The sequence below is a fragment of the Micromys minutus genome, assembly GCF_963924665.1.
Source record: "Micromys minutus genome assembly, chromosome: 20".
Lineage (NCBI taxonomy): Eukaryota > Metazoa > Chordata > Mammalia > Rodentia > Muridae > Micromys > Micromys minutus.
In genome coordinates, this window is record NC_137955.1 from 19,023,824 (window position 1) to 19,036,178 (window position 12,355).

General features: G+C 32.9%; 1 protein-coding gene across 6 annotated transcripts in view; it reads left to right on the forward strand.

The window, feature by feature from the left end:
• HCN1 (hyperpolarization activated cyclic nucleotide gated potassium channel 1) overlaps nt 1-12,355 on the forward strand; it is a gene marked incomplete at both ends in the record, with an annotated part of 345,716 nt that overhangs the window by 250,545 nt on the left and 82,816 nt on the right. For all 6 annotated transcript variants that reach the window (XM_080933839.1, XM_080933840.1, XM_080933841.1 and 3 more), the window contains one exon: nt 8,683-8,901. In XM_080933839.1, the coding sequence (XP_080789965.1) occupies nt 8,683-8,901 (219 nt within the window). The remainder of the gene's footprint in view (nt 1-8,682; nt 8,902-12,355) is intronic.

The following is a 12,355-nucleotide window of genomic DNA, read 5'->3' on the forward strand; positions in this document are numbered from 1 at the left end:
TAACAAGTAAAAGGATGTTTTTATAGTGACAAAATAAAAGCCATGTTTACCTCAACATAAAGGCCTAAATTATAAGTAGTTTATGATTATACACAAATTTGTTTCTCTATGGTTTCATTTCTGTGTCTTATCTATTTCTAATCTGAAATGGGATTTTCATAATTACTCATGACATGCATTTGTTGAAATTTCAAAATTGAACATAGCATTAGATAGTATTAACATATGTATTTGGATTTTAATCAATATACAATAGAAGTACACAAACACCATTAATCAATTTAGCCTTTGAGTTGGTGAAATACATTAAGTAACAAATGGGAAGTTTTATGATTATTTGCCCTGAAATATACAGTGTTTGAATGTGTCAGAATTTTATAGTTTTTTTTCCACTTAATACTCATAAAATACAAATTATCCTCCTAGTATGTGATGTACTACATAAACTTCATTGTCTTTGAGTGACCTAAAATATTAATTAATGATTTGTTTTTGCATGTGATAACATAAATATTTGTATTATTAAACTATGCATTTGGTATAGTTTGTAATATAATAACTGAAAATTAATATGAGAGGAATGGCTTATATGCATGAGTATTCTGCTTCATTCGTGTACCAGGTATGAGCTTTATTTAGAGATGAAATTTGAGCTTAGAGGAAGAAGTACTCACCTGGAATTGGTGGCTCATTATTGCAATTCTGGTATCCAGAAAGCTGAGCCATTAAAATGAATTCATGGCCAGCTTGAGTTAAAGTGTGTGCTCTAGGTCAAATAGCTCAAATAAGTATATGAAACCCTAACTCAAACAAAATTCACAAAAACTTCTGGGTCTTTGTTCACAATATTATTATGTTTATTTTTAAGGATATTTTTTCATGACAAACATGTGCAAATATCATACTATTAGATTCATACCATTCGAAAGTACCATCTTAAAAGAAATGAATTTGAGAGTCATCCTTATAAAACTGCTTGAATTTACAATTAAATAAAATAAATTTATTTGATTGTACTATCAAAGTAAAAATATTCATTATACTTACAGAAAGAAGTACGACATAAAATATTTTTAATTTATGAAAAGATATGGTAAAATCACTATAAATATTTAAAATAATATTAAGTTTGAAACTTTTATAAGTATTGTTATGGAATTCTTAGTATAAAAATTGGAGCTAATAGACAAATCACACTTTAATCTGTTTTTATTTTTCCTATCATAATGTATGACATTAGAATAAATATGACAAAAAAATCCATGATTTTAAGCATCATTAATTTTTAATTTATAAATTTGATTTTGGTGAATTTTACATTTTATAATCATTATTGGAGCCAAAACAAAAGCACACAAAAACCTCAAGGGATAAATTGAGCAAGAAAGAAGGGAAAACGTAAGCTTCTTAACTTACTTTTTTTCTGACTGAATAATAAACTTGCTCTGACTTTATTTTGTATATTTTATAAAATTTTACATTACCATATAAAATGAGAAATTTTGGTATTTAATTCCGACATACACACACACACACACACACACACACACACACACACACACACACATTTATAAAATTGTTCTCAATGCCATAACTGTCTCCTACTTTTCTTCTTTCATTTGTCATCAACTCATCCTAAGCAATAAATTTCTATCATAGATTCCACAAATAAGAGAAAACATACGTTACTTATCAAAGCCCAGCTTACCTCATTTAACATATGTCTTAGTTAGGGTTTTATACTGTAAACAGACACATAACCAAGGAAACTCTTATTAGGACATCATTTAATTTGAGCTGGCTTCCTGGTTCAGAGGTTAGTTGATTATCATCAAGGTAGGAGCATGGCAGCATCAAAACAGACATGGTACACGCAAAGCTGAAAGTTCTACATCTGCATCTAAAGGCTGCTAGTGGAAAACTGATTTCCATGAAGCTAGAATGAGGGTCTTAAAGTCCACATCCACAGCAACACACCAACTCCAACAAGGTCACACCTTCTAATGGTGCCACTCCATGGTCCAAGCATAGTCAACCCATTAAGACATACTAATCTATACTTAGCACACTGAGCTCTAGTTTTAGATATTTAATCTCATGAAAATTTTTATGGCTGAATAAAGCATTATTCCAACACAAATATCTAAATAAAAGTGATTTTTCATTTGTTTAAATTTATTTTGCTGTCATAAGTAATATATCTGGTTGCTACTTTCTCCTTGAAAATTTACTTGCACATGCTCTGACTAAGAACACTACAAATCAAGTTGACCACATTTAAATGGGTAGTAAAAAGTTATAAACAAAATTTCCATCTAAGGCAGACACTTCTTTAATAGAGTTATTAGGGGCTTTTATTTGCCAGAAATATATCTATTTAATTATTTCAGAGATATACTAATGAAATAAAAAGTCGAATTTATATTGGAAGACATTTATACCTATATCCCAACCACTGCTTGTTGAATAATGACAGTAACAAGTCAAGTCACGTTTGTCATCTCCTGGCCCCCGAAACTCAAGAAGACCAGACATCTCCTGGCCCAATTATAGCCACAGGTACATATGAAGTCAAATGACAGCATATTCAAATGAGCACAAACTCTTAGGCACTGGCAACCTGCTAAGCTTCACTACTTGTCCTTCTCCAGAAAAAGTGTACTCTATTGTATCATAGAATTCCCCGTGCACCTTTCTGGATATGTCTCTATAAGTCACACATTTTTTCAGTGATTGGAGAAGGAGATGGAACAGAGTAATCAAGTGCCTTATGCTTGCTAATCTCAGACTGTTCTTATTTCTTCTGTTACACGATTGTGCCCCAGATTCTTTGTGAGTACATCACTCTCAGTGAACTATATTCCAGATTCTTCTGAGATTATATTTATTTAACATATTTATACTGGGACTTGTTGTGTATTACAATAATAATGAATTCATGTAGTTAATAAAGGGATATTTAGCTTTCCTTACTAAAAATTTACAGTATCTCTGAAAGATGATGGGTTGAAAATTTTGTTTGACATTTTTATGCTAAAGAAGCTAAATATGAATTATGATGTAATAAACATAAGGTATATAACACAATATGGTAAGCATTCATAGTCTTTTATTTACAATTTATGTAATATCAAATTGAGGAAAAAAATACAAAATCTTCAGAAAAATATCTAGAAAATATTTTATGGTCAAATCTTAAGTTATGTTATTTTTACAATAGAATTCTCAGGTAAAATGGGCAAATATGCATGTGTGCTTGTGTGTGGGCCTATATGCTTGTGTATGAATGTGACTATATGTGTCTATATGCTTGTGTGTATGTCTGTGAGTGTGTGTGTGTGAGTGTGAATGTTTATATGAATATGTGAAATGTACTGAACACTCCATAACTAATTTTTTTGTAAATATAAATGAAGAAAAAGAGAAGAAATGAAGAAATGTTGATAATATAATGAATAGAAAAGTTGTTTGTGTCTTGAAAAGTGAGAAACTTCATAAGATATAGAGTTATTCCTATGCATCTGCAAGTGTAAATTTGTGTATGTGTATATGTTGTTATTTGCTGAGCAAATAAATGTGCAAATACACCATTACATAAGCAAGTTTGGCTGTTATCTTAATGTATTACCCTAAGAGAAAGACTTAACACAGGTGTGGTGGCACTTGACCTAGAATCTTAGCACTTGGGGACAGAGACAGATGAAAAGGCACTGGTCTCAATTAAACATAAATATAAATATTAGAAGAGAAAGACTATTAGATGAGAAAGTAGAGAAAACCATAGAACAAATAGGCACAGGAAAAAATTTCCTGAACAAAACACCAATGGCTCAAGCTCTAAGGTCAAAGATTAACAAATGGGACTTAATGAGATTGCAAAGTTTCTGTAAGGCTAAGGACATCGTCAAGAAAACAAAACGGCAACCAACAGAATGGGAAAAGATCTTTACCAACACCACATCAGATAGAGGCCTAATATCCAAGGTGTACAAGGAACTCAAAAAGCTAGAGACCAGAGAATCAAATAACCCTATTAAAAATGGTGTACAGAGCTAAACAAAACGTTTTCAGTTGAGGAACACCGAATGGCCGAGAAACATCTGAGGAAGTGCTCCACATCCTTAGCCATCAGGGAAATGCAAATCAAAACAACCCTGAGATTCCACCTCACACCAGTCAGATTGGCCAAGATCCAAAACTCAGATGACAGCAGATGCTGGCGAGGCTGCAGAGAAAGAGGAACACTTCTCCACTGTTGGTGGGGTTGCAAGCTAATACAACCACTCTGGAAATTTGTCTGGCGATACCTCAGAAAATTGGATATAGTACTACCTGAAGACCCAGCTATTCCACTTCTGGGCATATACCCCAGAGACACTTTAATACACAACAAAGATATATGCACCACCATGTTCATAGCAGCTCTATTTATAATAGACAGAAGCTGGAAGGAACCCAGATTTCCTTCAGAAGATGAATGGATACAAAAATTGTGGTACATATACACAATGGAATACTACTCAGCCACCAGAAACAATGACTTAACCAAATTCTTAAGAAAATGGCTGCATCTAGAGAAGATCATCCTGAGTGAGATAACCCAGTCACAAAAAAACAGACATAATATGCAGTCACTGATAGTGAGATGCTAACCCTAGAGGCTTGCACTCCCCCAGAAACAACTCACAGACTGTATGAAGTCCAAGAAATAAAGAAAACAAATATATATATATATATATACAAAACAAGAAGACTTTGACTATTTCCATGTTGCATTTTGTTTTGCATGTACTTTACGCTTATTGTAACTATTAGGTTTTCAATGCATACTGTCAAGCCCTTGAAAAAAATCAAGTACTGACTAAAAAATATATTCACATGGTTTTATGTAAAAATTATTTTAATGTCTGAAAAAACAGTACTGACAAAAATGTATAATTTTAAGCAAAAAATGTTTAAAATCTGTATATTTATCTTTGTTTTGTAAAATAAAGTCGTTTAAAAAAATAAAAAATAAAAAAAAAGAAGAGAAAGACTCAGATTTTTCTTTCCAGCATTCCAGTACTTTATACAGCAACCTCTGAAATTTAAGAAATAAATGATAAGAATAGAATTAAAATCTCTTTTAGGACCTGCCTGGTGGTGTATACCTTTAATCCCATCACTCTGGAGACCAAGGGTGGTGGATCTTTATAGGCCAGCCTTTATTACTTAATGAGTTCCAGTACAATCAAGAGCACAGGGAGAACACCCGCATGGAAAATAGAAAACAAAACAAAAAGTTACTTTTGACTAGGAACCTCATTGGACACTTTATTTACTTCCATCTAAATATGTCAAGGTAACTTAACAATGGTTTTCTCCATGTGGAAAACGTAGCACACTGTGCATGACAATGAATAGTCATCCCCAAAATTATTTCTTTTTGATCTCATTCACCAACTACCCTCCAAAAAAGCTTTAATGAATAGTGCAGTTTTAAAAGGTACCCAAGACATGACTCCAGCCCTAGTTTATAGACAGACTCAGGCACATGAGGTGGTCAACACTCAGGAGGTTACAGCTGCCATATTACAGGTTCATAATTGAAGTTGTGTGTGAATATTAGAGAAGGTTTAAGGCCTTATAAAACAAACAATCTGTGTCTTGGATGCTATATAAATAAAACATATAGCTAAAATATAAAGCCTTTGGTAGTGTGATTTATAATGAACTGATTTCCAGTTTGTTGGTCTGACTGAAATTTCATGAATATGATTTACTTTCAAAGAAGAATTATGTTCAAGACATTCTCTTATTCTTTGAATGAGTGCTTCTTGTTCCTGGAATATCTAAGTATCTCTTGTTTGTGAAATATGAACAATTTAAGAACCTTGACATATTCTTGAAATAATGTACAAAGTAAAAGTTTATGTGCATCCATTATACTCGCAGAACAGGATAACCTTGTTTTGTAATCAGCTGTGCTTTTCAGCATTACATGTCTACACTTGTATCTTTGTAGTCTCTGTGTTGGACAAAGTAATACTGCAGTATGTATTTATTTCATCAATAAGTAACAAACATCGCTGAAATTCCTCTTTTGGGCTAACATTGGCTGCTTGTTTTATCAGCAAGCGTCTTGCGTTTCAATGCTTCTGAGTGTGGAGTTTCTTAATCTCATCACCTTCTATTTAAAAATTTGATAAGAAATTGAAATACTGAGTATTTGTTCATTATATTTTAAAATAGCTTTTCAAAAGTTGTTTTATTTATATAAGACTAATTTTCTGAACATGATAATTTGAAATTGCCCAAAATCTCAGTTGCACAAGGACTTGAAGTCATTAATTTTGCATATTGCTGCCACCTTAACATTCTCAATAATCCTTTAAGAATATTTTTATAGTTTCAGTAAAATGTACTGGAAACATATGCAATGGGCTTAGCTTGTAGAGCAATAGCAGTACACCCCCCCACACACACAGTATGTGGGAGGCATTCAGGTGCCTGTCAGTTGGTGAGGCAGCAGGATTCATATACACACGAATCAGCAAGGAGAAACTTTATGTGTCTCCAACATGGCCACACCATAAACAGGCCTGGGTTAGTAGTGAATATGGCTCAGCATAAAGAAAGGATACAGCAGCCACAGAAAAACTAAAGGTGCGTTTAAAACAAGACTCATGATGAGTAGCATAATTCCATAGTTCCAGAGTCCCATCTCTACAAATTGTGAACTACTACCAAATTTTTCACCTGTGTTTTATGGCAGCCTTAGAGGTTAGTGTTAATACATTTATAGAATGAATGGATAGGCATTTAGAATTGTTTTTAAAAGTTATATAACTACCTCTGGGATCTTGCATAACCTTGATAAGTTACAGGAAATACCAGAGGGAGAATTGAAATGCCATTTTATAGATTAGCATTAAATTCAATAAAAGTGATAGAAATGGTCCCTACAGTCTTGACTTCTCTGATGAATACACAATCCTACCTATATAATAAGCTTCCTTGAAACAAAATGAGCAAGTTCACAAAAAAGTGTCCTGCAATTCACCAGACAGGAATGAGGCCAATGTGCAGTGCTTATGTCTGTTTCTAGTGAAGTATTTGTGTCTGTAGCACTTGGTTTGAAGAGAGCACCACAGAGGAAGCTGAGTAAAGAATGCTTGGGTGCTCAGCTTCTAGGCACTTCAAAGCAACTATAACCAGTTTCTCTCCTAATACAAAAGCACGATTAAAAATTCCAATTCAGATAAGCACAAGACCGATGGGTATGGTGTTAAATCTTAATAGAAAAATCATTCTGTGTGAATCATCCTCAACAGATGTTCTGAAAATTATATCGTAAACTGATGTATTAAAAACCCATCCTAATGTTTTCACAGCCTATGAGACATTTTACTAGCTCCAGGCACAGTGATATAAGCCAAAAGGTTTTATGTTGAAAATTATAAAAATATCAAAATGCATTTGTAATCTTGCATTAGTCAAGAGCAACAGATATCACTACAAATGTTATCCTAGGGAGTGGGGTTAAAAGTTATATAAACTGTAATAGCCTAAGAAAGAATTTACAGAAGAGCACTGAAAATTAGTCAATGAATATTAGCTTATCACTATTCAAGATATTTTATGTCACTGTGACACTAAATTTCATTTTTATAGTTTACAGAGTTTTCAAGTCATCCATCTGCTACTATTACCTCATTTTATTAGAAATAAAATAGTATAAAGAAAAAAGACTTTATAGTCAGTTATCTTTAACATTTCTTCTGGATTTGAGTTAATGACATGCCATTTGGATTTCATATCCATTTGTATGTTCTGTAATTAATATATGCCCTGATCTAGGGATGTGGAAAAAGTCTTAAAGGTATTTGAATTTAAGATGAGCATGGTGGCACATATTTGTCCTTCCAAACACTATGTCATATACCAAGAATCAGATACCCAGTCTCAGAACAAAACATACAGACAAGGTACTTAAAATATTGTACAAGAGAAAACCTATTTGAAAGTTTATTCTGTGTGATTAAGATTGAAATAAACTTCTGAAATGACATCAGAAGTTTATAACTCAAAATTAATATGAGACAGGTTTGAGAATTTTTAGCATGTCAAACAAGATATGACTGTGTTTCCCAAGTAGGCTTGCTTTTAATTTATAAAACAGAACATATTAAAGACTGCACAAATATCCAATTGCATTCATAAAATCTGTGCTAAATTTATTGACTAAATTCTTATGTTGGGATTAATTTGCTTGAACCCACCTGCTACATTTCTCAGCCTACTAAAACCTTTCCTAGAGAATTATGATTCCCTTGAAACATTCAATGAGACTCAACGTTCATTCTTAACAGTGTTTATGTGATGACACTTGTTCAGTGTTCCCAACTGGGATTTCACTTTCAAAAACAGCAAACTTAAAATTAACTGTGGGATTTTACTTTCAAAATTAACAAACTTAAAATTGACTAAGCACCCATGGATGAAAATGATATTCTTACTATGTTATCTTAATTGACCATATTTGAACATTATTGGGTCATTTGGTTAGCATCCAGTTAGATGTTAGGCTAATTGTTACTGTCCATACTTGTTCTTTCCCAATGCTTAAGCAGACAAGTGATCCTTATTTTGCCTCTCCTTATCCTAATATCTCAGGTAAATTTCTCTTCTCTCATGTTTCAGAATGATTCCTGGGGAAAACAATACTCCTATGCACTCTTCAAAGCTATGAGTCACATGCTGTGCATCGGTTATGGTGCCCAAGCCCCAGTCAGCATGTCTGACCTATGGATTACCATGCTGAGCATGATTGTTGGGGCCACCTGCTATGCTATGTTTGTTGGCCATGCTACAGCTTTGATCCAGTCTTTGGATTCTTCAAGGAGGCAGTATCAAGAGAAGGTATGTGGTTTTCTCTCTCACACCTTCAACTAACTTCTTCATACGCATTTAATTTTGTTCAATCTAGCAAACCAATATTTCTCTTTAAAAATATAAGGAGCTAACATATTGAAAATAATATTTAAATTCTATATATTTAAATAGGAAATATAATATGTTTGGATCTTTATAAATCCCATCAAGATATTTTTTAAAATACTTGTTTTATTTCTGTTGTAGTTCAGTCGGTAGCATGCTTCCTAACATTTAGTGCCCTATCTTAATCCCTTGTGTGGCTTGTATCATGTATGGTGCAACTGACCTGTAATTCCAACATCTGAGAGTTGGAATCAGGAGAGTGAGGAGTGCAAGGTGCCAGCCTTGGCTATTTAGGGTGTTTGAGGTTAGTCTAGTCTCCTGAAAATAAAATGGACAGATTACCATCTATTAAATTTATGCTATGTCTAAAATGTATGAAGATGTATAAGGTGTTGCTATGGCTCACGTTACATATTCCAAGAGTTATAAATCTTAATTACAACAATAATAGCATAGAATAAATCTCTTACTAGTACATGTTATAAGAAATAAAAGCCTGCAGGAAGAGTTAGAAAACCACTGTCCTTCCATCACTATATATCTTTCTGTATGTTACAATAGTAATTTACATTAGAGTCTATTTATTTAGCTAATGATAGACTGCCCTTACCTGAACAAAACTCATCACACTCTCCAGGCTTTACAGTCATGTGTAGAGTTGATCTCTCTCATTCCTGTACTCAGTGATTTTATAGAAGTAAGTGTCATATTAAATATTCTATTAAAGGAGTAGAAAGAAACACAACTACATTAAGCTATAATTTCATTATTTTTGTCATTTAAAATAATTTTCACATTTGAATGCATTATGATCATATTTATCTTCTCTCCCAAGTCCTTCCAGATCTGTTCCCATTCCCAACACACACATTCAACTTTAAGTTTTTTTCTCTAAAAACAAACAAAAGAGCCAATAAAAGACCTCCTCCCAAAGCCAATGGAGTGGAGAAGCCACCAACTGTGGAGCCTATTGTATGTCAGTTGGCCAACAACTCCTGAAAATGGGGACTTCCTGAAGTAGTTGATAAATCCAATGCCATTTTATTGAAAAGAACTGATTTTTCCCTCTCCCAGTAGTTACAAATAACAGGTTTGTTTTTAGCTTTGACCATAAAGGCTAGGTTTTCATTCACTCATTAATTAATTCATCTTTTAAAATTAAACAAAAATAAGATAAGCCAAACCATCACATTGATCTTGAACAAGACAAATGAACAGAATGAAAAGAACTCAAGAGAAGGTACAAGATTTAGAAATCACTCATTCACTTATAGATATCCAGTAAAACCACTAAACTGGAAGACACAATGTAAGTGCAGAGGACCTAGTATAGACCTGTCAAGACACTATGCATTCTGAGACTTTGTTCAGAGTAGTAGTGTCTAATATTACAAGAAATACTTTGAATAGTTATCCTCGGGCACTTTGTCACCCAGGAAGTGTTGGGTAAGGGCTTCAGCTCATGGCATAGGCTTTAAATCAAATCAATTATTACCTGGTTACTCCTTCAACCTTGGTGCCCTAGCATATCTTGCTGGTAGTACAACCTTGTAGATAAAGGTTTTGTCAGATAAGGTGGTTATGTTCTTTGGACAGCATGAACACAGCCTCTCTGTATCAAAGACTCTGGAACATCAGGGTTTTCAACATGGCACAGAATATTTCTGAAAGCAATGCTTTAGTACTCATAGATTAAGGATGAGTGAGGCCAGCTTACATCCAGTTTCAAACAGTTTATTTATAAACAACCCTGTATCACATTAGATGTTTGATTTCCAGTAAACTTTGCCATTAGGGGAGCAGGAGAACAAAGATATTTGAATTTGTGTGACTAAAACTATGATATCAACAACTAATTTAAAGAACAAATTGATCATTTTTGATGAAATCATGAAAGTAAAGTTAAAATTTCTTTGAGATTGATTTTTAAGGAAAAAATTAACAAAACACTCCCAATTAAATTGTGAAGAACTGACAGACATCACAGTAAGAGAAAGTTCATCTACATATATTTGACTAAAATTTTTATATTAATTTTATATTAAATGTAATTTGGGATTATTTATGGAATACAAGACTTGAACTTTTTAGTTTTCTTTGCTGCTTTAGGAGAAAATGTTGGCTTTTCATATCACTTTTGTCTAAATGTTTCTACATATTTTCATTTTTATTGCTAATATAAATATATTATTTATATATTATAAACATGTCCATGTGTATGTTTAGTATTTTAAAATAGTATAAATGTAAAAACATAATTTCTTAAAACAAACAAGTTTTCAAGATTGCACCATCATCATCATGAAATTATGTGTGTATCTGTGTATATGTGGGTGTGTTAAGACACAGTCTCAATATGTCCTTTCAGCTAGCCTAATATCCACAACAAATTTTCCTCTGTAGATCACTTCTGTTGTATAAAATTAAAATTTATAGAGTGTCACATTGTCAATAACAGGAAAATAAAATACTAATTGTACCTCAGGGGACACAATGTTTAAATTTTATACAACTTGAAAAGAGTTTATTCAACTTCCAGTAAAACCCATTTTGAATTAAAAGTGTAATTAATGTAAAAATAAAGCTCTTAATTTATGAGTCGATAATATAAAAACCATGTATTAAATCATTGAAATCGACAATTTTTGGCAAGCTGATTTTTAATCAGCGTAATCTATCTGATTTATCTTAGCTAGTGTCAGCACTGAGAGAGCAGGCAAGGCTGCTCTCCTTTCAGCCCACTCAGTTGGCATTCTAAAGCAAGCTGGGTTTCTCTTCATTTAATATGAAATAACTAGACGGGAAAATTCTAAGGTGAGTTGGTGTCTCCATACCTCCCCGAGGGCCCTGTCTTCCTCCTGGAGGGAAGCTCTTCAGGTTCCAATTCCTCACAGATGGGCATTTTTGTCTAAAGTCGTCCTCATTGAGTATGGGGGGCCTCTCTCTTCCAGGGACTCTGACAACTTCTTAGAGGCAAATGAGAGGGAAATGGGGTGAAGAACTCTAGGAAGGGAGACAAGGAGGGGGCAATATTTAGGATGTAAATAAATGAAATAATATTTAAAAAAGAAAAAAAACAAAATGTAATTAGATTGCTGCTGATTTACCTAAGGAATAGTATACCAATTGTCTATCCAATACCAAATGATTAGACTACAAAACACATGCACAAGTAACATTATACAAAGAAGTTATTTTCTTTTAAATTTGAACAATTTTATTTTAAAAACCAAAGATAAATGTACATATTTTAAGCATTTTTGCATAAAAGTATATGAATACATTTTTGTCAGAACTTGATGTTTTTAAAGGTTTGATAGTAAGCATCAAAATCTTACTAGTTACAATGAGCATAAAGTACATGCAAAACAAGATG